Source organism: Dipodomys merriami, unplaced genomic scaffold (genome assembly GCF_024711535.1).
Source record: "Dipodomys merriami isolate MVZ:Mamm:240054 unplaced genomic scaffold, mDipMer1.0.p SCAF_8, whole genome shotgun sequence".
NCBI classification, from domain to species: domain Eukaryota; kingdom Metazoa; phylum Chordata; class Mammalia; order Rodentia; family Heteromyidae; genus Dipodomys; species Dipodomys merriami.
In genome coordinates, this window is record NW_027206401.1 from 1,523,757 (window position 1) to 1,548,144 (window position 24,388).

Here is a 24,388-nt window from a genome sequence, read left to right on the forward strand (position 1 = left end):
GTGGAGATGTGGGGGCTGGCGGGTGGAGATGGGGGGGTGCAGGAGGGTGGAGATGGGGGGGCGGCGGGTGGAGATGGGGGGGCGTCGAGTGGAGATGGGGGGGCTGGCGAGTGGAGATGGGGGGCTGGCGAGTGGAGATGGGGGGCACGGGAGGGTGGAGATGGGGGCAGCGAGTGGAGATGGGGGGGTGCGGGAGGGTGGAGATGGGGGGGTGCGGGAGGGTGGAGATGGGGGGGTGCGGGAGGGTGGAGATGGGGGGGCTGGCGAGTGGAGATGGGGGGCACGGGAGGGTGGAGATGGGGGGGCTGGCGAGTGGAGATGGGGGGCACGGGAGGGTGGAGATGGGGGCAGCGAGTGGAGATGGGGGGGCGCGGGAGGGTGGAGATGGGGGGGCGGGGCTGGCGAGTGGAGATGGGGGCGCGGGAGGGTGGAGATGGGGGGGCTGGCGAGTGGACATGGGGGGCTGGCGAGTGGAGATGGGGGGCAGCGAGTGGAGATGGGGGGGCGCGGGAGGGTGGAGATGGGGGGCTGGCGAGTGGAGATGGGGGGCAGCGAGTGGAGATGGGGGGGCGCGGGAGGGTGGAGATGGGGGGCTGGCGAGTGGAGATGGGGGGCTGGCGAGTGGAGATGGGGGGCGGCGAGTGGAGATGGGGGGCGCAAGAGGGTGGAGATGTGGGGGCTGGCGAGTGGAGATGGGGGGCGTGGGAGGGTGGAGATGGGGGGGCACGGGAGGGTGGAGATGGGGGGCTGGCGAGTGGAGATGGGGGGCTGGCGAGTGGAGATGGGGGGCGGCGAGTGGAGATGGGGGGGCGCGAGAGGGTGGAGATGGGGGGGCTGGCGAGTGGAGATGGGGGGGCGTGGGAGGGTGGAGATGGGGGGTGCGGGAGGGTGGAGATGGGGGGCGCGGGAGGGTGGAGATGGGGGGCAGCGAGTGAAGACAGGACCACAGGACCAGACCTAGGGGCAGCTTATAGGTGGAATTAGAATAGAAAGCTGGCTGCCTGCCAACCCAGCCTGTCAATGGCCCCTGAACTCAAGCCACAGCAGCTCACACTGAAGAGGCAGAGTCTGATCCCTGTCATCAGCAGGTAGAGTTATGTTTATCAGTAAACACAACCACATACCTTTTGAAAAAACAAACAAGCTAATCCGCTCCAGCTTTGAGGGTCCCAGGGCTCAGCCACCTTAATGACTACAAAGTCCTCCCAGAACAAGTCTTTAGGGAGGAGCTTCAGGAAAGTGTGCTGGGGGTGGGGTGGGGAGACAGGGGGATGGGACCAACCAAAGAGGAGCCCTGGGGTCATCTGTCCCCTGCGCTGGTGGCCTTGCGTCTGCAGATAGGAGATCACAGCTGCTTGCAGACAGGGCACACAGGGGACCTGTGGAGGGAGATCAAGATAAGGTGATCCAGTTAATTCAGGACAAGAGGCAGCCGCAGCCCAGCACCAGCCCAGCTCCCGGAAGGACCCTCTGCAGGTGAGCTCTCCGGGGGAAGAGGAGCCGGGGTGGAGCCGTGGGTCCACCTCGCGGTGGCGGCGGTAGGAGCCTGTGCTGTGAGCTCCAGGTGCTCATGCCCAGCCAGAGACGCCTGGTGGGGCCTTGGTGAGCAGATGCAGCCCGCCAGCCCCGCCACATGCCCCGCACCTTTGGGTGAAGGGCCGGGCTGGGCCAGCTCTAGCACACCACAGCGCTTGCACACCACAGTGCTCACACACCACAGCGCTTGTATACCACAGTGCTCACACACCACAGCGCTCGCACACCACAGTGCTCGCACACCACAGTGCTCACACACCACAGTGCTCGCACACCACGGTGCTCGCACACCACAGTGCTTGCACACAGCCAGCTCTAGCACACCACAGTGCTCACACACCACAGTGCTCGCACACCACAGTGATCACACACCACAGTGCTCACACACCACAGTGCTCGCACACCACAGTGATCACACACCACAGTGCTCACACACCACAGTGCTCGCACACCACAGTGCTTGCACACAGCCAGCTCTAGCACACCACAGTGCTCGCACACCACAGTGCTCGCACACCACAGTGCTTGCACACAGCCAGCTCTAGCACACCACAGCGCTTGTACACCACAGCACTTGCACACCACAGCGCTTGCACACCACAGTGCTCACACACCACAGTGCTCGCACACCACAGTGATCACACACCACAGTGCTCACACACCACAGTGCTTGCACACCACAGTGCTCACACACCACAGTGCTCACACACCACAGTGCTCGCACACCACAGTGCTTGCACACAGCTAGCTTTGGCACACCACAGCACTTGCACATCACCGGTCCTGGCACACCACAGTGCTTGCACACCACAGGGCTTGTATACCACCGGTCCTGGAACACCACAGTGCTTGCACACCACAGTGCTTGCACATCACCGGTCCTGGCACACCAGTGCTTGCACACCACAGTGCTTGCACACAGCCGGTCCTGGCACACCACAGTGCTTGCACACCACCGGTCCTGGCACACCACAGTGCTTGCACACCACAGTGCTTGCACACCACAGTACTTGCACACAGCCGGCTCTGGCACACCACAGTGCTTGCACACTGCTGGTCCTGGCACACCACAGTGCTTGCACACCACAGTGCTTGCACACTGCCGGTCCTGGCACACCACAGTGCTTGCACACCACAGTGCTCGCGCACAGCCAGCTCTGCATACCGCAGCACTAGGGTTGGGCTTCCCTGCACATGCTTCCAGAGCTTATGATAATTTGATTCGTCGTTTAGAGAAAATATTTAAGCCATCCTGCAGGAAGAAACAACTCTGCTCTTAGACCTGCTGGTGGTCTTCTCTTACCCACCAAAACCGGCCTGCCCTTGGCACACATGGCTTCAAAGGTTGACCTTACCTGATCAGAAAACTGATTCACTGGAGAGAGTCCCAGGTGGGAATCACTGGGTCTGAGGGTGAGGAATCACTGGATCTGAGGTGGGGAATCACTGGGTCTGAGGGTGAGGAATCACTGGATCTAAGGGTGAGGAATCACTGGATCTGAGGGTGAGGAATCACTGGATCTGAGGGTGAGGAATCACTGGATCTGAGGTGGGGAATCACTGGGTCTGAGGGTGGGGAATCACTGGGTCTGAGGGTGGGAATCACTGGATCTGAGGTGGGGAATCACTGGGTCTGAGGTGAGGAATCACTGGATCTGAGGGTGAGAATCACTGGATCTGAGGGTGAGGAATCACTGGATCTGAGGGTGAGGAATCACTGCGTCTGAGGGTGAGGAATCACTGGATCTGAGGGTGAGGAATCACTGTGTCTGAGGGTGGGGAATCACTGGATCTGAGGGTGAGGAATCACTGGGTCTGAGGGTGAGGAATCACTGGATCTGAGGGTGAGGAATCACTGGATCTGAGGGTGAGGAATCACTGGATCTGAGGGTGAGGAATCACTGGATCTGAGGGTGAGGAATCACTGGATCTGAGGGTGGGGAATCACTGGGTCTGAGGGTGAGGAATCACTGGGTCTGAGGGTGAGGAATCACTGGATCTGAGGGTGAGGAATCACTGGGTCTGAGGGTGAGGAATCACTGGGTCTGAGGGTGAGGAATCACTGTGTCTGAGGGTGAGGAATCACTGTGTCTGAGGGTGAGGAATCACTGGATCTGAGGGTGAGGAATCACTGGATCTGAGGGTGAGGAATCACTGCGTCTGAGGGTGAGGAATCACTGGATCTGAGGGTGGGGAATCACTGGGTCTGAGGGTGAGGAATCACTGGATCTGAGGGTGAGAATCACTGGGTCTGAGGGTGAGGAATCACTGGATCTGAGGGTGAGGAATCACTGGATCTAAGGGTGAGGAATCACTGGATCTGAGGGTGAGGAATCACTGGATCTGAGGGTGAGGAATCACTGAATCTGAGGGTGGGAATCACTGGGTCTGAGGGTGAGGAATCACTGGATCTGAGGGTGAGGAATCACTGGATCTGAGGTGGGGAATCACTGGGTCTGAGGGTGAGGAATCACTGGATCTAAGGGTGAGGAATCACTAGATCTGAGGGTGAGGAATCACTGGGTCTGAGGGTGAGAATCACTGTGTCTCAGGGTGGGGAATCACTGGGTCTGAGGGTGAGGAATCACCCAGCGTCCGTCCAGAGGCCGGCAGACCCGGGCACCTGGCACGCCTTTGCAGCCGGCTGTGGCAGTGGCCATGGTTGGGGCCGCGAGCGCTCCTGGGCGGGGCTGGGTCACCAAGGCGACCCCTCCCTCTGCTCCCTGGGAGCCCAGAACTCTCCCCTTATGAGTCACAATCCCGCCTGGTTCTCAACACGGGACAGTGCGACTTCCCCGCATCCTCTTCAGTCCTCTTCCTCGGCTCGTGGCCCTGCTAGAGGTCTCTGGTGAGGGCAAACAGTGGAATGGACAGGTATGTGCTGCTGTGCCAAGACAGGCAGCTCCTCCCCGTCCCGCCCCCGTCCTGGGCTGCCCCGCAGCCATGGGGTCAGGTAGGGGGGCAGGCACCTGAGCTCAGGTTGGGGGGGACCAGCCACCCCCAGGGATTACAGCACAGAATTCAGGAACTCCCTATCCAGAGCATTCTGTGGGTCATCCAAAGCCAGGCGGCACTGGCTTCTTCCTGGCTATCCTAAGCGTGCGTGACCGGAGGGCCTCACCGGCTGGGAGGGAGAGCGAGCCTGAGCCAGATGGGTACAGACAGTGACTGACAATGATGCCAGGAGCCAGCCCAGCCCAGGTGGGCACAGCGCAGGGAGAGGAGGAAGGGCGAGCTGGGGCAGAAGCGGAGCTGGGGCGGCCGGTAGCCCGCGGGGCGGGGGGAGGACCGAGTGGAGCCTCCTCCGAAGCAGAGCTCCCCACGAGCTGGGAGGGAGCCAGGAACGTGACGTGACCAAGAGGCGGGGAGCCCGCAGGACCGCCGTGCTGCTTAGTTTTACTTTGTTTGGTGACAATCCTTCATAGGAAATTCCTTTATAAACTTTAACGAACTGCTCTCCCAACAACTATGGATCTAGTTCACAGGTATAGCAAGTTAAAATAGAAAACACCGGCAGCCTCCACAAATTCTATTGTCCAGAGAAAAGCTTGGTGGAGCCATTGTAAGTGTACACACACCTGTACACACGATTGAGTATATATGTACTCACAATGAACTCACAATGTAATACATGCTATGTATGCATGTACTCATGTTTGTTTACAAAGTAGTCATGTATATGTACAAACACAATTTTTTTCATGGAAATGAGCTGATCCTCTATTTTATTCAGATTAAGCACTCGTTTCCAAGAGGAGCCTGTACAAAATCACATCCTGTGCTCTTCCAGTCTGTCCTTCAACCGCCCCCAACTCCTACCAAAGGTGGCTGCTTATTTTCTAATAGCGACTGAGAGCGCAGACTTTACAAACAGGACTTTCCACCTGAGACATACAAACAAGTGTTGCCCAACAATTTCCCAATGTGCTTTGGAAAAAACAGTTAGTCATTTTAAATAGTGCATTCAAAACCCAGCCACCTGGAAACATCTTTGTATCCTGAAGATTTAAGAAGTTGAGCGTGGGGAGTGAAGGGACACGGGCTTCACGAAGCTAGGTAAATCAACCAGCGGCGACAGTGCCCGGTGGGGACGCAGCCCGGTGGGGACGCAGCCCGGCGTGGTGGGCGTGGGGGCATCGTGGACTCCCGTGGGAATTCCCCAGCACTGCTGACCGTCACTGCTACACACTGAAGACCAGAGCTAGAAGCGCATCCCACACCCGTCCTAGGATCGACTCAGAGTGATGCAAGACCTTGGTGTAAGACCGGGAACTTTGAAACTACTACAGGAAACAGTAGGGAAGAGTCTAGAATGTGTGGACCTAGGCGGGAACTTCCTGAGTGGGACTCCAGTAGCGCAACACTCAGGAGCCCCTCTTGGCAAGAGCGTCTTCGGGGCTGAGTTTTGGAGCTCCGGTCTGCTGGGCGTTAGGCCTGTCGGAGGACCTGGTGGGCGCTTCCCCTCCGCAGGCCCGATGGCAACGTCCTGTGTGGCACGGAGGCCTCGCGCCAGCCCGCGGGAAATCCTTGCTCATGTGCAGGAAGTGGTTTCCCATGCCAGTGAGTGCTAGTGTTTTCCCCGTTCTATCCTGTACAAGGTACAGGTCTTAGATGACGTCTACGCTGAGCGTGGTCCAGGGGGAGGGTCTGCGTTGGGTGGTCTGCCGTGGACCTCCAGCTCTTCCGGCGCGTTTGTTGACTTGCTGCTCTTGTGTGTGGAATGGCGCGGGCAGGTTCTCTGGGGCTGGGCTGGTGGCCCCGGACGCTGCCCGCTGGGCCCCTCTGGCCCTGGGCAACAGGACGCTGGTGTCTGTCCCCAACCCCAGCGTGTTCTTCCCTGTGTGGTCGCTCCCGTCTGCCGGTTTTCTGCCAGTGTGTCTCATGGGTCTTGCCTGGAGGGTCATGGAGGCAGGAGATGGAGAGAGGGAAAATAAGGGGTAGAATCAAACGCAACAACCACTGAAGCAGGCAGGAGGGGGCGCAGCGTGGGCGGGGCGGGGCTCCGGGGAATGAGGTCCTCTCCCTGCCGTTTCTCCTCCTCTTCCTCTTGGCAGTCTCAGGTCGCTAAGTGTGGCTCTGCCCGTCTATCTGGCATACTTGTTCTGGTGTCTTCACCTAAGCTGGCCTTTCCCGCCCTCCCTGCAGCAGACCTGAGGCGCGGCGCGAGGCTCGGCTTTCGCTCCTGTGGGTGGAACCGGTCCATGCGGGGCTGGTGAACCCACTCAGCGCAGCTGTTAGAGTTCAGATGCAACTAACAAGAAAAACACATTCATTTGCTCACCTGAGTTCTTTCCTTATTACTACAAACCATTGATTATAGACTTGCCTTAAAGCAATTTGGATCAGAGCAGAAAGTTTCCTGGTTTGAAAACTGGTTCTATGTATTTGGTGAACCCAGGGTTGGTAAAACAGTGCCCTCTGGTGTGTGGCCACGTACTCACGCTGTCCAGTGTCCTGAGTCTGGTCATGAGGTCAGGCCGTTTTTTTAGCTCCATACCAGCTCTCACCTTCCTGTGAGCATCCAGTAGCATCTCCAGAGCCTTCTCTTTCCTCAAGATCTGGTGTGGAGGGCAGCTAAGACGTCACCGATGTCTGGTGCTTAGGAGCCATTTGTATCTAAACCCCAGGTCTGGATCCCAGGTTCTGGTCCCCTGACTGCGGTAATGCAGCAGCAGGCTTTCAGAGTCCAGATGCTGTGTGTCTCCATCATCCGAGGGGTCTGGCAGGTGTGTTCGTTAGACAGGGCGGCACAGGGCAGAGAGGAGAGGACACCACATCGCAGCCCACCCTCACTTTACAGCTTTGGTTGGGTGGGGCTCACAGGCATCTCTTGAAAACCATCTGCTGCCAGAGATCAAGTTAAGACAGTGAATAACATTGCTCATTCTTAAAATCCTGAACATAGAAAAAGCAGGGGCTCCAAGGAAGAGAGAAATGATCAGGGAAATGATGCTAGAAACGAATGGTTGGCTACAGGAAGAAAGGATGTGACTTGCAAAGACTAAAGCTTCTCCAAAGGGATTTTTCAAAACTACCAAGCTCCCAGGGAAGCCCTGGCAGACTGTAGGGACAGAAGCTACTGGAAGCACTTTCAAGGCTAGGTGCTAAGTCTTGGTGATACAGTTCTGTATGTTTAAACAGCCAAAGCAGAAAGCAAGTACCAGGTTTCTTAACATCAAGATCCAAGGCAACTGTGGGTAACACAGACAGGCCAGAGCTGGAGCCACTCATGCTGACAAAAAGCAAGCAGTAAGCCCCTGTGTCTTGCCCGACCGCAAAGCCAGCTCCCATGGGTTTTCACGGCCTCTGTTTTTCAGGAGGAAAGTCAGGTTCAGAGAGCGTGTGGCCTGCCTTAGACGGCCAGGGACCGAGATGAAGACGCAGCCGTGTCCGTGGTTACCCCCTCTAAGGCTGGCGCTCGGTCCACAAAGCAGAGTCACCAGCCCGTATTTCAGGGACATATAAAAAAATTACTTTCATAGGAATCCGTTGATCTGTGAGAGGCTCATCCCCGCCGGCTAGGCTCTTCAGATAGTGTGGTCCGCTCTCCCCGTGCGTCCAAGACCCGCCCTGTGGGACTGGCCTTGCAGGCGTGTGACCGATGTCACAGAATGTTGGGGTGATGCGCAAGCATCGTTGCTTAAAGCAGTCACTGAGTGGAAAGAAGCGCTTCCCAGTTATGGGTGGCGTTTGGGCCTCGCTGCCTCCCCCGCCCAGCAGCAGCACCTGCACCTGCTTAAACCTTAATTTCAATCAACGGAGTGAGTGAGATGCAGGTACAGAGCCAGGCCGCTGCAGCAGCTGTGCTTCAAGAGCTCGGTGGCCATGCGTGCGTGGTGGCTCTGACGTGAGCGCACTGAACTGTCCCGAGCTGTGTCTGGTCCCGTAATGGAACTAAGATCCCCGATGATCACTGAACTGTCCCGAGCTGTGTCTGGTCCCGTAATGGAACTAAGATCCCCGATGATCACTGAGCTGTCCTGAGCTGTGTCTGGTCCCGTAAAGGAACTAAGATCCCCGATGATCACTGAACTGTCCTGAGCTGTGTCTGGTCCCGTAAAGGAACTAAGATCCCCAATGATCACTGAACTGTCCTGAGCTGTGTCTGGTCCCGTAAAGGAACTAAGATCCCCAATGATCACTGAGCTGTCCCGAGCTGTGTCTGGTCCCGTAATGGAACTAAGATCCCCGATGATCACTAAGCTGTCCCGAGCTGTGTCTGGTCCCGTAATGGAACTAAGATCCCTGATGATCACTGAGCTGTCCTGAGCTGTGTCTGGTCCCGTAATGGAACTAAGATCTCTGATGATAAGGATGCTGGCATTTGAGTGTGGGACGCTTGAGATGTGGCAAAGCTGCTCCTATCATTTTTAAATGATTGCCTCATTGTAAAATTATATAATGTTTGCAGGACTTAGACTTTGCCCCCAGGTTCTTATCAGCACATTAATGACCCTCTTTCAAAACGGAACTACATCCCTTGAAGTTGACATTGGTGCTTTGTTCCTTAGGACAGAAGAACATTCCACATTCTGCATCTGTGACGGCTTCTCGGGACAGAGAAGGTACTGTCACGTGCACATGCAAATACAATATCTATTATTGGAGGGCCGTGCCTGCCTGAGAGTAGCAGGAAACAGTGCGATCACGTACCAGCCCAGCAGAGTCGTAATCTTTCCCTGCAATTGCAGGTGTTAGGGCAGGCCATAAGAAGGTGAGTAAGCCACACAGCCCCGGGCTTCACCAGGTCGGATGACCAGGTTCCTTAGTAAGCGGCCTCCTTCCTGACTAACAAACAGGCTTCCCACTCCAATGAGAGGCTGGAGGCTGGGCGGGCCGGCACAGACGAGGCTCTTCAGATTTCTTAGGCCTCCCCTGGTGTCTTTCAGGGAGCCGCCCGGTGACACCGCCACCGACGGCTGGCAGCCGGGTCCACATGATGCAGAGCAGCCTGAGGAATGTCCTCGTGATTTCCTTTGGATTCCTCCTCCTCTTCACGGCCTTCGGAGGCCTGCAGAACCTCCAGGTGAGTCCGCCCTGCAGCGCTAACCTCACCTGCACGCCGCGTCCACGGCCGCCGCGGGCCCACACCCTTCCCGTGCCCTGCTGTGGCCTGGGGTCGGGCCTCACCTGCCTGGCTCTACTCTGCTCAAGGCTGGCACTCTACTACTGAGCCACGCCTCCATGCCCAGCCTTTTGATGGTGAATTGCAGATAAGAGTCTCAATTTATGGGCTGGGCTGGCTTCTGACGGTGAATCTCAGCTCGGCCTCCGGAGTAGCTAGGATCACAGGCATGAGCCTCTGGTGTCCCGCTTTAAATAAGATGTCTTTTTAATCCAGCCCACCCTGGCATTTGTTCTTCCTTCATTTTGGTTTTGATGTGAACCCACCCCCGTGCCTGGCGCAATGGGGTCGCGGTGGAGGGCGTGGCGCTGACCCTTGGCCAGGAGAACAGAGCCGGGGAGAGAGTGGTGGGGGTAGATGGCCTTTGCCTGGGCCGCTGAAGGGAGATACCAGGAAAAGCATTGGGAATTCCAAGCCCCAGATGTCGGCTTTCTGATTTGGGGAGTAATATGAATTTACCAAAGATCTTTAGGTGTCGTGACTCTGCGTTCACTGAAACTGAACTTTGAGGAAATCGCCAACACTTTGAAACTATTTGTGGTATTCCTTCTGCTGTGTGTGAACAGCACCGGTTCTGACAGGCTGGGGCGTGGGTCCTGTGGACCTGGATAGATTCGCATGTGTTCTTGGGAGAGTCAAACTTACAGTCTGATCTTTAACTGGGCAGAGGCCTCCAGGGAACGCTGAGGTCTGTCTGGTGGCAGGAAGCAGGCGCTCCTGTCCCTGGGTGCATTTGCTCCCCGGGGTCCCCCCAAGGCTGGCTGGGGACATTCTTAGAGCATCTAGTGACAGGCGAGTGCCACCCTGCCTGATTACCTGCTCTGTGCCTGGTGTGGATCGCAGAAACCCACCCAGGGCTGAGACCCGGGGACGGGCCTCGCGGAGCCCTTCAAACACTGAGGACCTGTGGGAGTCCAGCCTCCAGTTCTCAAGTGGGTCATGTCCCTAGTCGGTTCACGGGGAACGGAGGGAGAAGCGAGGAAGGGAGCACCGTCCGCCGGTCCCCGCGGCCGGTCCTGACGGGGTCCCCGCGGCCGGTCCTGACGGGGTCCCCGCGGCCGGTCCTGACGGGGTCCCCGTAGCAGGTCCTGACGGGGTCCCCGTAGCCGGTCCTGACGGGGTCCCAGCAGCTAGTCCTGACGGGGTCCCCACTGCCATTTGTAATGGGGTCCCCATGGCCGGTCCTGACGGGGTCCTGGCCTCCTCCAGAACCCCTTGATGTCTCACAGGATTTCAGCCTGCGTCGACACTCGCTTCACCGGGTGCTCCGTGGGAACTTTCCGTGTGAAGCGAAAGTGGTGGCCTTGTTGGTTTCCTTGATTGTGGCCGCCAGGCGCCACCCCCCAGCTCTCCTTGGCTGTCTGTCATGTCCCGGGGCTGGGACGGGCCGTTGGGTGGAAGCAGCGGCCCCAGGGCGGTGTGTGCGCTGCCGCACAGCCCTGCCCCAAGCCTCCCAAGCTCCCCCTCGGGCCTGGGCGCGTGGGGCTTCCCCATCCCATACCCAGGCAAGGGTGCTTCACCCCGGCCCACTGTGCTCATTGGTGGTCTGGGACCTCAGGCCTGAGGCCAGTCTGCCCCTCACCCCTGCACCCCAGCCCCGAGGCCGGGCGGCCCCTCACCCCTGCATCCCAACCCTGAGACTGGGCTGCCCCTCACCCCTGCATCCCAGCCCTGAGACTGGGCTGCCCCTCACCCCTGCACCCCAGCCCCTCACCCCTGCACCCCAGCCCCGAGGCCGGGCTTCCCCTCACCCCTGCACCCCAGCCCCGAGGCCGGGCAGCCCCTCACCCCTGCATCCCAGCCCCTCACCCCTGCATCCCAGCCCCGAGGCCGGGCGGCCCCTCACCCCTGCACCCCAGCCCCGAGGCCGGGCAGCCCCTCACCCCTGCATCCCAGCCCCTCACCCCTGCACCCCAGCCCCGAGGCCGGGCTTCCCCTCACCCCTGCACCCCAGCCCCGAGGCCGGGCAGCCCCTCACCCCTGCATCCCAGCCCCGAGGCCGGGCGGCCCCTCACCCCTGCACCCCAGCCCCTCACCCCTGCATCCCAGCCCCGAGGCCGGGCGGCCCCTCACCCCTGCACCCCAGCCCCGTCCCGGCCCAGGCGCCGCCGCCGCCGACAGGCCGCTCTTGTTTCCACAGAGCAGTCTCTACAACGAGGACGGCCTGGGCGTGGCCACGCTCAGCTCCCTCTACGGCGCCGTGCTGCTCTCCTCCATGCTCCTCCCCCCCATCCTCATCAAGAGGTGCGGCTGCAAGTGGACCATCGTGGGCTCCATGTGCTGCTACGTGGCTTTCTCCCTGGGCAACTTCCAGGCGAGCTGGTACGGCCCACGCCGGCCCAACGCTTGCACTGGGCTGCGCGCCCCCATGGGCTGCTTTGGCGCAAGGCTTTGTGCTAGCTTTCCTGGGCCCCCTCCCCCACCCTGCCCCCAACTCCGCATCTTCCCCAGCTCCGCAGCCCCCAGGGGCTCCCAGCCCCTCGGACGGGAGCGAGCGGTCTGGCCTGGGTGTGGCTAGCATGTCTGGGGATGTGCCGGCGAGCGGACCCTGCCCTTGCCCGCCGCCCCGTTGCAGGTTCTCACTGATCCCCACGTCCGTGCTGCTGGGGCTGGGCGCCGCCCCGCTGTGGTCGGCCCAGTGCACCTACCTCACCGTCGCGGGGAGCCGGCACGCGGAGAGGACCGGACAGCTCGGCAGGGACGTGGTCAACCAGTACTTCGGCATCTTCTTCCTCATATTCCAGTCCTCTGGCGTGTGGGGCAACCTGATCTCCTCGCTCGTGTTTGGCCAGACGCCCACGAAAGGTACTGGGCTGGGGGAGGGGCACGTGGGGTTTCTCGGCCACCGCCGAGCCCAGGGACACGCCGGCTCCACAGAGGAGGCGCCGGGGTGCCCACGGGAGGGGGCCAGGGGGGCTCTGCTCCAGGTACTCAGGGGCAAGTCCTTGGAGGGGCCACCACAGAGACACCAAGGGGGCCCCCCGTGAGTGGAATCTGCGTCTGTAGAACCTTTGCTGTCCTGAGGACGACGTCTCTGTGTTATCTCCTTATGGGGTCATTAGAGCCTCATCCCATGCCTGCCCGCCTGCCCCAAGCCCACCTACACAGGACAGGACACAGGAGCCATGTCCTGCCCACACACTTTGATGCCTGCTTGGAGGCATAAAGCCAAGTCCAAGCTCCCTGCTGCTAGTGGGAGGCCTGGCCGCCACCACTGCTGGACTCTGCCCCTCCACCTGGCCCCATAGCTTCCTCTCCCGGCCCAAGCGAGCATGGGTCTTGCACGATGCTCTTGCTTACTAAATGCACCCTTTCAAGGAAGCCACGGGGGAAATGTTGCAGACTTGCTCCTGACTGACCGGTGTTCCCCCTCCCCCCCACACACACCTGCTGAATCACAGCCCGGAGACGGTGGCCAGGAGTGTGAAGGCCCGGCAGGGCGGCTCACTGCCTTGGGCCTCTGTTCCCACTGCTCCTCTGCCATTCCCAGCTCCTTTCCAGCCTACAAGGTCTGTGAGGTTTTTATTACAAGATGGGTATTATGAAAAGCATCACACAATGCACAGTCTTTCTCTCCTGACGTCTTTCTTTTCTCTCGGGAAATTCAGACGTCATCCTGATTTGCAGGTGTTGGTAGTTTGTTGATAGGCTGTGCCGGGATCACATCCTAGGCAAATACTCTTCACTCAGCCGTATTTCACCCGCCCGGTCTCCAACTGTATTCCTTCACTCTCTGTCCCCAGGCAGTGGGGGCAGGAAAGAGGAATTTGAAAGTGGTCGTCAGCAGAGGGTGCCTTTCTTTTCCACTGACTGAGTCTGAATGTGTTCATTGATGCAGAGGAAGCAATGCTCTCAGAGAGCAGGACGCCATCTTGTGTGCTCTTTCTCCGCATCTTTGCAGAGCACTGAGTTAATTCTCCTCTTCCCAAACAAACCATGTTAACCTCAGGCCGTGGACTTGAGCCCAAGGGTTGTGTGTCTGGGATCCGCGGTAGAACACCCGCTCATCCTTGGCCTTGGCCTCAGGCTCCACCTTACCTCCCACAGTCCCGTCCTGGGCAGCCGCTGCGGCCCAGCCTGACCGTCTGCTCTGACTCCACAGAGTCCATCCTGGAGAAGCAGCTGGAATCCTGCGGGGCCCGGGACTGCCTGATGGTGTCAGCCGCCAGCAACAGCACGCAGGGCCCCTCTCGGCAGCTGATCTACACGCTGCTGAGCATCTACACCGGTGCGTGCCCCGGGCCCCAGGGCCAGCCAGAGCCAGCCTCGTGGTACCCCTCCGCCTCAGAGCCCCGGCTGGCATGGAGGGCCGGGTCATCTTCGGAGCAGGGGATGAGGGCGCCATGAGGTGCCGCTATTTCACCCCTCGGAGTCCGGGGCAGAATCCGTTCGCCACAAGCACCCGTTTACATGTTAGCAAGCTAAACCAGGCATTACACAAGTTAAACCGCGGCATTGCGGAGACAGACGTGGGGAGCGGCTTCGTGGACTCGGCCCCTTCGGCCCCCTGTGGGGCTCTGAGAGCAGCCTTGGCCACAGGAGGCACAGGCAGAGCAGGCCGCGGGTCAGAACAGGCCGCGGGGGCCACTACCCGGGTTTCGCATAGAAGCCTGCGAGTCCCAAGCCAATCTTTTTTTTCCCTTAAAATTATTTAGGGGAGGCACACAAAGAGCAACGCCTCTGTGCCTGATCAGATAAAATAATATTTTTCTAAATGAACTCCAAGAAATGGAAACCAAAGCTTTTCTTCTTTGATTTTGTTTTATTTTGTTTTGTTTTTTGTTGGTCGTGGGGCCTGAACTCTGGGCCTGGGTGCTGTCCCTCAGCTCTTCAGCTCAAGGCTAGCGCTCTACCACTTGAGCCACAGCGCCACTTCTAGCTTTTTTCTTTTTGCTTATGTGGTGCTGAGGAATCAAACCCAGGGCCTCATGCATGCAAGGCAAGCGCTCTACCACTGAGCCACCTTCCCAGCCCCTTTGTTGTTATTTTTGTTTTCTTTCCTTTTTGTCTTGTTTGTTTATCTACAACACAGAAATAGAGAGACAAAGCAGCAGTGGTATTCACTAGACAGTATGTTGAAAAGGAACTATACAATTTGTGGGTGAGGATGGGGGGGACTGGGAAACAGTGAGGGAAGGGGTGACGTCCAAAAAGAAATGCGCTCATGCCTGCCTGCGCCGCTGTGCACCTGTACCTTCACAATAACAAGACAGTGTTTTTAAAGAGAACATTTATGAACTAAAGCATATGTCTGAGACTGAATTAACTGTCCATTTTAAAGGAAAAGGGTGTGTGTAGACTATTGAAAGATCTGCTGCCTTTTTCATTGAGGTTTTATCCTACAAATATTATATCAGCATATACTATTGCTAAATCCCCCATTTTCTAAGGAAATTAAAAATCAGGTTTTGTAGCATAAAACATTTTTCAGCTAAAAACTCTCTCTCTGCCAATGTGTGCCCCTCGGCTGTCCAGCTTGTACAATCGCAACTCAGTCGTGATTCTAGACAAAAAGAACGGCGTCCCCAGCTCAGAAAGCACATGACTGACGCACAGTTACTGTCCAGCCATGCTAATGGCTACTGTGTTAACTTAGCCAAGACCACGAGAGCGGGGACCACATTAGACTCGAAAAATGGAGGGGATTATGCACCGCTCTTCTGCTCCTTCAAACAGGACAGCTCTGTCTTTGATCGGACATGGGCCCACCCGAGGACCTTGACACTTGGGATGCCAGCTGTGGGTGGGCAGGAGGAAGGGTAGGGCCCAGCAAACCGCCCTGACCTGCAGACCCGACGTCTTCCTCCTGTTGTTGCTTTCAGTCAGTGGCGTGCTGGCGATCCTGCTCATCGCCGTATTCCTGGAACCCCTGGAAGACTTTGAGCCGAACGGAAAAGGAAAGGACGGAAAGCCACCTCCCTTTTGGACCACCCTGCTGTCCACCTTCCGGCTGCTGGGGGACGGGCGTCTGCGCCTCCTGGTCCTGCTGCCGCTGTACAGCGGCTTGCAGCAAGGATTCATCTCTGGTGAATACACAAGGGTAGGAGAGAAACAGAGCCGCGGCCCACACGCGCACGCGCACCACGCCACCCCACCAGCCTGCGCCACAGGGACCCGACCCCACGGTGGTTCAGGATCTGCCATCACCGCAGCTCCCACTCCTGAAGGGGAAAGCTCCTGCCCGCCAGGGTCTCCCCGGGCAAGGCCCGCTGGATAGCCAGAGGCTGCTGCCGGCCGCCCCCTGTAACGCGGCCGCCCCGCCCACCCCCGGCCTTGTACTGCCGCCCTTGTGGTGTGGGCTGGCAGCACAGCAAGCACAGAGCTGACGTTGCCAGCGGCAGGTACAGTCAGCGCCCCGGGGTTGCCCTCCACCCGGGGGTGCCGGCCCAGATCCTGGAATCCACCCCCAGGTGACAGCCACCACCTCCGTCCAGTGCACCTGGGCCTGGCTCGACTCCGCAGCCAGCTGTGTCCCCAGCCGCGCCCCAGTGCTGTCCTTAGCACTTTCCTCCACTATCAAGGAGACTGGCTGCCTGTCCTGCCCTGCCCTGCCCCGCCCCGCCCCGCCCCGCCCCGTCCCGCCCCACCCTGTCCCGCCCCGCCCCGCCCCGCCCCGCCCCGCCCCACCCCGCCCCGCCCCACCCCGTCCCGCCCCGTCCCGCCCCGTCCCGCCCCACCCTGTCCCGCCCTGCCCCGCCCCGCCCCGCCCCGCCCCGCCCCGCCCCGCCCCGCCCCGCCCCGTCCCGCCCCGCCCCGCCCCGCCCCGCCCCGTCCCGCCCCGCCCCGCCCCGCCCCGCCCCGCCCCGTCCCGTCCCGCCCCGTCCCGCCCCGTCCCACCCCGTCCCGCCCCGTCCCGTCCCGCCCTGCCCCGCCCCGCCCCGCCCCGCCCCGCCCCGCCCCGCCCCGTCCCGCCCCGCCCCGCCCCGTCCCGCCCCGCCCCGCCCCGCCCCGTCCCGCCCCGCCCCGCCCCGCCCCGCCCCGCCCCGTCCCGTCCCGCCCTCAGCAAGACAGTCGCTCCTCACCACAAGCACAGCACCGTCACTGAACTCCAGGCACATGGCAAATACCGTTAGAACAAGTGCGCCCCAGCCATGTCTGGTGTCCGGTCTGGTCTGCAGCCCTGTTCTCAGGGTGAGGGACGCCTGCCCTGCGCTGTGCATGCATCAGGAGGCCAGCCCCGCTCCGTCCCTCGCTTCCCCCTCCACCATCCCGCCCCACCCCGCCCCGCCCCGTCCCATCCCGTCCCGCCCCACCCCATCCCGCCGCGCCCCCGCCGCGCCCCGTCCCACCGTCCCTCCTCCCCGCCCTCCTCAGCGCACGGCTAGCCTGGCCCAGCCACGGGACAGGTGGTGCTGGTGCCGCGCTGGGTCACATCCCGGCCTTCGGTGGAGGCCTCTTCATCTTGGTCCGTGTTCTTTCAATTGTGTAGAGGCCTAACAGGAAGTGTGGAGTCAGTGTGAGCAGTGGGACACGGGGAAAGTGTGGGGAAGAGGTTGGTGTGGGTGTTTGTCCCAACCATCTCCTCTCGGTTCTGACTCAGAGAGGAGCCTGCAACACCAGCAGTGCTCATGCGGCAGCCCGGGGCCTGGACAAGGCTCCCTGTGTGCCAGCCGGCGTGCCCCGTGTGTGAGCCGGCGTGCCCCGTGTGTGAGCCGGCGTGCCCCGTGTGTGAGCCGGCGTGCCCTGTGTGTGAGCTGGCGTGCCCCGTGTGTGAGCTGGCGTGCCCCGTGTGTGAGCTGGCGTGCCCCGTGTGTGAGCCGGCATGCCCTGTGTGTGAGCCGGCGTGCCCCGTGTGTGAGCTGGCGTGCCCTGTGTGTGAGCTGGCGTGCCCCGTGTGTGAGCTGGCGTGCCCTGTGTGTGAGCTGGCGTGCTGTGTGTGAGCCGGCGTGCCCCGTGTGTGAGCTGGCGTGCCCTGTGTGTGAGCTGGCGTGCTGTGTGTGAGCTGGCGTGCCCTGTGTGTGAGCTGGCATGCCGTGTGTGAGCTGGTGGCGTGCCCTGTGTGTGAGCTGGCGTGCCCTGGCATGTGAGCTGGCGTGCCGTGTGTGTGAGCTGGCGTGCTCTGCGTGTGAGCCGGCGTGCCCTGCGTGTGAGCTGGCGTGCCCCGTGTGTGAGCTGGCGTGCCCCGTGTGTGAGCTGGCGTGCCCTGTGTGTGAGCTGGTGTGCCCTGCGTGTGAGCTGGCGTGCCCTGGCATGTGAGCTGGTGTGCCCTGGCGTGTGAGCTGGTGTGCCCTGGTGTGTGAGCTGGCGTGCCCTGTGTGTGAGCTGGTGTGCCCTGGCGTGTGAGCTGGTGTGCCCTGTGTGAGCTGGCGTGCCCTGCGTGTGAGCTGGTGTGCCCTGTGTGTGAGCTGGCGTGCCCTGCGTGTGAGCTGGTGTGCCCTGTGTGTGAGCTGGTGTGCCCTGCATGTAAGCTGGCGTGCCCTGCGAGTGAGCTGGCGTGCCGTGTGTGAGCTGGCGTGCCCTGCGTGTGAGCTGGCGTGCCCTGTGTGTGAGCTGGCGTGCCGTGTGTGAGCTGGCGTGCCCTGTGTGTGAGCTGGCGTGCCGTGTGTGAGCTGGCGTGCCGTGTGTGAGCTGGCGTGCCCTGCGTGTGAGCTGGCGTGCCCTGTGTGTGAGCTGGCGTGCCGTGTGTGAGCTGGCGTGCCCTGCGTGTGAGCTGGCGTGCCCTGCGTGTGAGCTGGCGTGCCGTGTGTGAGCTGGCGTGTCCCATGTGTGAGCTGGCGTGCCCCGTGTGTGAGGTGGCGTGCCCTGTGTGTGAGCTGGCGTGTCCCATGTGTGAGCTGGTGTGCCCTGCGTGTGAGCTGGTGTGCCCTGTGTGTGAGCTGGCGTGTCCCGTGTGTGAGCTGGCGTGCCGTGTGTGAGCTGGCGTGCCCTGCGTGTGAGCTGGCGTGCCCTGCGTGTGAGCTGGCGTGCCGTGTGTGAGCTGGCGTGCCCTGCGTGTGAGCTGGCGTGCCCTGCGTGTGAGCTGGCGTGCCCTGCGTGTGAGCTGGCGTGCCGTGTGTGAGCTGGCGTGCCCTGCGTGTGAGCTGGCGTGCCCTGCGTGTGAGCTGGCGTGCCAGCCAGAGCGTGGGCAGCTTCTCCAGATGCTAGCAGCAGCTCGGGCCGGAGCCGCAGGGAGCGCGCGGCCCACGCAGGGAGCACGCGGCCCCCGTGATGCCGCTCTGCCTTTGTCCCCAGTCCTACACCACCTGTGTCCTGGGCATCCACTTCGTGGGCTACGTGATGATCTGCTTCTCCGCGGCCACCTCCCTGTGCTCGCTGCTGTACGGGAAGCTCTCGCAGTACTCCGGCCGGGCCGCCATCTACGTGCTGGGTGGGTGCCCACAGCCGCCGCCCAAGCAGCCCGGCACACGGGGGGTGTGGCTGCCAGACTGGTGACTGGACTGCCTGCCTCCCTCCCTCCTCCCTCCTCCCTCCTCCCTCCTCCCTCCTCCCTCCTCCCTCCCTCCTCCCTCCCTCCCTCCTCCCTCCTCCCTCCCTCCCTCCTCCCTCCCTCCTCCCTCCTCCCTCCTCCTTCCCTCCTCCCTCCCTCCTCCCTCTTCCCTCCTCCCTCCCTCCTTTCTTCCTTCCTGTTCCTTCCCCTTCCCCCCCCCCCCCCCCCCCCCGTCGCCTCCTCGCGCCCTGCCAGGGTGAGGCACATGGAGGAGGCCTGGCTCTCACATGGCGCGCTCCTCCCAGTCCCGTCCCACACTCGCCCCAAGGAGGAAGCATTCCCACCTTGCTCTGGGCCTTGTGGCGGAGAGGTCCCCACGGGCCCAGACCGTGCCCTGGGGCCGCCACCCGGGGAGCCAGGAGCACAGGCCAGCCTGGGGAGCCGGGAGCACTGAGCAGCGCAGGGAGCACAGAGCAGCCAGGGAGCACAGAGCAGCCTGGGGAGCCGGGAGCACAGAGCAGCCAGGGAGCAGGAGCACAGAGCAGCCAGGGAGCAGGAGCACGGGGCAGCCAGGGAGCAGGAGCACGGGGCAGCCAGGGAGCAGGAGCACAGAGCAGCCAGGGAGCAGGAGCAGCCAGGGAGCAGGGGCACGGGGCAGCCAGGGAGCAGGAGCACGGGGCAGCCAGGGAGCAGGAGCACGGGGCAGCCAGGGAGCAGGAGCACGGGGCAGCCAGGGAGCAGGAGCACGGGGCAGCCAGGGAGCAGGAGCACGGGACAGCCAGGGAGCACGGGGCAGCCAGGGAGCAGGAGCATGGGGCAGCCAGGGAGCAGGAGCACGGAGCAGCCAGGGAGCAGGAGCACAGAGCAGCCAGGGAGCAGGAGCACAGAGCAGCCAGGGAGCAGGAGCACAGGGCAGCCAGGGAGCAGGAGCACAGAGCAGCCAGGGAGCAGGAGCACGGGGCAGCCAGGGAGCAGGAGCACAGAGCAGCCAGCGAGCAGGAGCACGGGACAGCCAGGGAGCAGGAGCAGCCAGGGAGCAGGAGCATGGGGCAGCCAGGGAGCAGGAGCACGGGGCAGCCAGGGAGCAGGAGCATGGAGCAGCCAGGGAGCAGGAGCACAGGGCAGCCAGGGAGCAGGAGCACAGAGCAGCCAGGGAGCAGGAGCACGGGGTAGCCAGGGAGCAGGAGCACAGAGCAGCCAGGGAGCAGGAGCACAGAGCAGCCAGGGAGCACAGGGGCAGCCAGGGAGCAGGAGCACGGGGCAGCCAGGGAGCAGGAGCAGCCAGGGAGCAGGAGCACGGGGCAGCCAGGGAGCAGGAGCACGGGGCAGCCAGGGAGCAGGAGCAGCCAGGGAGCAGGAGCACGGGGCAGCCAGGGAGCAGGAGCACAGAGCAGCCAGCGAGCAGGAGCACGGGACAGCCAGGGAGCAGGAGCAGCCAGGGAGCAGGAGCATGGGGCAGCCAGGGAGCAGGAGCACGGGGCAGCCAGGGAGCAGGAGCATGGAGCAGCCAGGGAGCAGGAGCACAGGGCAGCCAGGGAGCAGGAGCACAGAGCAGCCAGGGAGCAGGAGCACGGGGCAGCCAGGGAGCAGGAGCACAGAGCAGCCAGGGAGCAGGAGCACAGAGCAGCCAGGGAGCACAGGGGCAGCCAGGGAGCAGGAGCACAGAGCAGCCAGGGAGCAGGAGCACGGGGCAGCCAGGGAGCACAGGGGCAGCCAGGGAGCAGGAGCACGGGGCAGCCAGGGAGCAGGAGCACGGGACAGCCAGGGAGCAGGAGCACGGGGCAGCCAGGGAGCAGGAGCAGCCAGGGAGCAGGAGCACGGGGCAGCCAGGGAGCAGGAGCACGGGGCAGCCAGGGAGCAGGAGCACGGGGCAGCCAGGGAGCAGGAGCACGGGGCAGCCAGGGAGCACAGGGGCAGCCAGGGAGCAGGAGCACGGGGCAGCCAGGGAGCAGGAGCACGGGACAGCCAGGGAGCAGGAGCACGGGGCAGCCAGGGAGCAGGAGCAGCCAGGGAGCAGGAGCACGGGGCAGCCAGGGAGCAGGAGCACGGGGCAGCCAGGGAGCAGGAGCACGGGGCAGCCAGGGAGCACAGGGGCAGCCAGGGAGCAGGAGCACGGGGCAGCCAGGGAGCAGGAGCAGCCAGGGAGCAGGAGCACAGAGCAGCCAGGGAGCAGGAGCACGGGGCAGCCAGGGAGCAGGAGCACGGGGCAGCCAGGGAGCAGGAGCACGGGGCAGCCAGGGAGCAGGAGCACGGGGCAGCCAGGGAGCAGGAGCACAGAGCAGCCAGGGAGCAGGAGCACAGAGCAGCCAGGGAGCAGGAGCACGGGGCAGCCAGGGAGCAGGAGCACGGGGCAGCCAGGGAGCAGGAGCACGGGGCAGCCAGGGAGCAGGAGCACGGGGCAGCCAGGGAGCAGGAGCACGGGGCAGCCAGGGAGCAGGAGCACAGAGCAGCCAGGGAGCAGGAGCACAGAGCAGCCAGGGAGCACAGGGGCAGCCAGGGAGCAGGAGCACAGAGCAGCCAGGGAGCAGGAGCACGGGGCAGCCAGGGAGCACAGGGGCAGCCAGGGAGCAGGAGCACGGGGCAGCCAGGGAGCAGGAGCACGGGACAGCCAGGGAGCAGGAGCACGGGGCAGCCAGGGAGCAGGAGCAGCCAGGGAGCAGGAGCACGGGGCAGCCAGGGAGCAGGAGCACGGGGCAGCCAGGGAGCAGGAGCACGGGGCAGCCAGGGAGCAGGAGCACGGGGCAGCCAGGGAGCACAGGGGCAGCCAGGGAGCAGGAGCACGGGGCAGCCAGGGAGCAGGAGCACGGGACAGCCAGGGAGCAGGAGCACGGGGCAGCCAGGGAGCAGGAGCAGCCAGGGAGCAGGAGCACGGGGCAGCCAGGGAGCAGGAGCACGGGGCAGCCAGGGAGCAGGAGCACGGGGCAGCCAGGGAGCACAGGGGCAGCCAGGGAGCAGGAGCACGGGGCAGCCAGGGAGCAGGAGCAGCCAGGGAGCAGGAGCACAGAGCAGCCAGGGAGCAGGAGCACGGGGCAGCCAGGGAGCAGGAGCACGGGGCAGCCAGGGAGCAGGAGCACGGGGCAGCCAGGGAGCAGGAGCACGGGGCAGCCAGGGAGCAGGAGCACAGAGCAGCCAGGGAGCAGGAGCACAGAGCAGCCAGGGAGCAGGAGCACGGGGCAGCCAGGGAGCAGGAGCACGGGGCAGCCAGGGAGCAGGAGCACGGGGCAGCCAGGGAGCAGGAGCACGGGGCAGCCAGGGAGCAGGAGCACGGGGCAGCCAGGGAGCAGGAGCACGGGGCAGCCAGGGAGCAGGAGCACGGGGCAGCGTGGTGTGGTCTCTTTCCCCCCACCCACAGGTCAGGACCCGCAGCCACCTGGCTCTCCCTCCTCCAGTCACCCAGGCAATGCCAGGGCACAGAGCCGTTCCCCTCAGCCAGGCTGGCTTCGGGCCTGGCCGGCCCAGGCCGCGCGCCTCGGCTGCTCACCGTCCCATGGTTCCCGTGTCCAGGCGCAGCCACCCACCTGTCCTGCATCGTCACGCTCCTGCTGTGGCGCCCACGGCCAACCCAGATGAGCGTCTTCTTCCTCCTCCCCGGCCTGTGGGGCCTGGCGGACGCCGTCTGGCAGACACAGAACAATGGTGAGCGCTGGCGGTGCCTCCGTGCCCTCCGTCCGCACCCGGTCAGGTCAGACGTCACCACCAGCCGTCGCTGGCTCCGTTGCTGGGCTAGGACCAGTCCAGCTCTGTCGGAGGCCAAGTGCATTGCCAGAGACTGCAAGCGAGGCCGCGGGAGCCTGGGCTGCGCTCTGGGGGCTGCGGGAGCCTGGGCTGCACCAGGGCCGCGGGAGCCTGGGCTGCACCGGGGCTGAAGCACTTCCCAGGGCATGTGTTCTGATCTGTGATGCAGAAGCAGTGAGCTGCGGATGAGGCCCCTGGCGGCGGGTGCAGCCCGGGGTCCCGCCTGGTGTGGAGGCTGGAGGAACCTAGGGGACGGACCAGGGCAGGAGGGGACCATTTCCAGCCCAGCCCAGATCAGGGAAAGGGGATGCTGGCTGTGGGAAGCCATGTCCTGTGGGAGCAGGGACTCGGGACAGGGGGAGGGGGGCACCGGTCAGCCCTCCCGGGAGTGGGGACACAGGCGGCACAGGCCGTGTCCGTGGCCCTGGGGTGGCACGGGATGGGCACGTGACCCCTCTGGTGTGGTGGGTGGTTCAGGCAGCCCCTCCTCCTCAAGGCGGGGCTCCCCAGCGAGGCCCCCAACTCCCTGTAGCCCACAAAGTGGCGTAGCTGTGTTTTCTTACGGCCAATGGCCTTCACGGGACGGGGCCGAGGCTGGGTCGCACGGTGTTAGTGGTCATGTGTGAGGCCTGTGCCTGACCCCACCCTGCGTCTCCTCCGCAGCTCTGTATGGCGTTCTGTTCGAGAAGAAGAAGGAAGCTGCCTTTGCCAACTACCGCCTGTGGGAAGCCCTGGGGTTTGTCATCGCCTTTGGCTACAGCTCCTTTCTGTGCGTCAGCACCAAGCTGTACATCCTCGCGGGCGTCCTGAGCGTGGCCATGCTGGCGTACGGGGTGGTGGAGTTCAGGGAGTCCAGGAAGACCATGCAGGTCCTGGCGGCGGGAGAGACGGGGCCGGCGGCGGAGGAGGAGAACGCACAGTCAGAAATGTGACCAACCGAGGCCGGGCCGCGGCCCGCCCAGACCGCAGCCGGACCGCAGCCGGACCGCAGCAGGGCTTTGTTCTCAGGCAGCCCAAGGGCAGACCTGCCTCTGGGCAGCAGCTGGGCTTTCCAACGATTTATATGATTTTTGGCTTTTATGTAATGTTTTTTAGTCTAACCAATTTTCAGGCCACTTCCTGTCAGGTGAGATCAAGTCTATAAAATTAAAGTATCCGTTACCTCAATCTCAATAGGAAAGAAACACGTTGAAAGTTACCTAGTAGAGGCTTGCCCCTGTTTTCCTTGTCATTGTGGAAAATCCACTCACAACAATACAGTCTGTCCAGCACTGCTGGTTTGCCAGACAGCTAACATCATCTCACAAACGGGCCCGGCGCCCTCTCCGAGGGCCACCTCCGCCCCGGCGCGAGCCTCTTGAAATGGAGGATAGTTTCTAAATAAACGCAAGTATTTTGTAGACATCCATCCTGTCCAAGTGCTTATTGCAGTGCGGAGCACACACAAGCCAAGCAGCAACCTAGTCTGTGGTAGACGATCAGAAGTCATCCATGAGCGCAGAAGGACCTGAGCCACAGGAATCCCGCCGTGGGGCGGGCAGGCATGGCATGTGTGTTCTGGTGCCCTGGGCGTAGCTCTGGCCGTCTTCACCCACAGATTTGGTGACTCTTGGGTCTTCCTGTAA

General features: G+C 62.4%; 1 protein-coding gene across 6 annotated transcripts; it reads left to right on the forward strand.

Annotated features, from left to right (window-relative positions):
- Positions 1 to 4,356: 4,356 nt before the first annotated feature.
- Positions 4,357 to 24,158, forward strand: Unc93a (unc-93 homolog A). Of its 6 annotated transcripts, XM_070010347.1 has the most exons (11): positions 4,357 to 4,410; positions 4,600 to 4,737; positions 9,048 to 9,101; positions 9,426 to 9,562; positions 11,802 to 11,983; positions 12,237 to 12,466; positions 13,764 to 13,889; positions 15,484 to 15,687; positions 18,833 to 18,968; positions 22,533 to 22,664; positions 23,427 to 24,158. In XM_070010347.1, the coding sequence occupies exons 4-11, from the start codon at positions 9,473 to 9,475 to the stop codon at positions 23,905 to 23,907; spliced, it is 1,581 nt and encodes a 526-aa protein (XP_069866448.1). In that variant the 5' UTR covers positions 4,357 to 4,410; positions 4,600 to 4,737; positions 9,048 to 9,101; positions 9,426 to 9,472; the 3' UTR covers positions 23,908 to 24,158. The 6 variants fall into 6 exon arrangements, with proteins under 6 accessions (XP_069866448.1, XP_069866449.1, XP_069866446.1 ...); XM_070010348.1 differs by lacking the exon at positions 4,600 to 4,737 and having other exon boundaries at positions 4,374 to 4,410; positions 9,048 to 9,250; XM_070010345.1 differs by lacking the exons at positions 4,357 to 4,410; positions 4,600 to 4,737 and adding an exon at positions 5,515 to 5,592.
- The last annotated feature ends 230 nt before the right edge of the window (positions 24,159 to 24,388 follow it).

Coding starts and splice junctions, on each gene's coding strand:
- Unc93a (XM_070010347.1), top strand. CDS start 9,473: ATGATGCAGAGCAGCCTGAGGAATGTCCTCGTGATTTCCTTTGGATTC. Junction 13,890..15,483: donor GCTGCTGAGCATCTACACCG/GTGCGTGCCCCG, acceptor TGTTGCTTTCAG/TCAGTGGCGTGCTGGCGATC. Junction 15,688..18,832: donor GCAGCAAGGATTCATCTCTG/GTGAATACACAA, acceptor CTTTGTCCCCAG/TCCTACACCACCTGTGTCCT.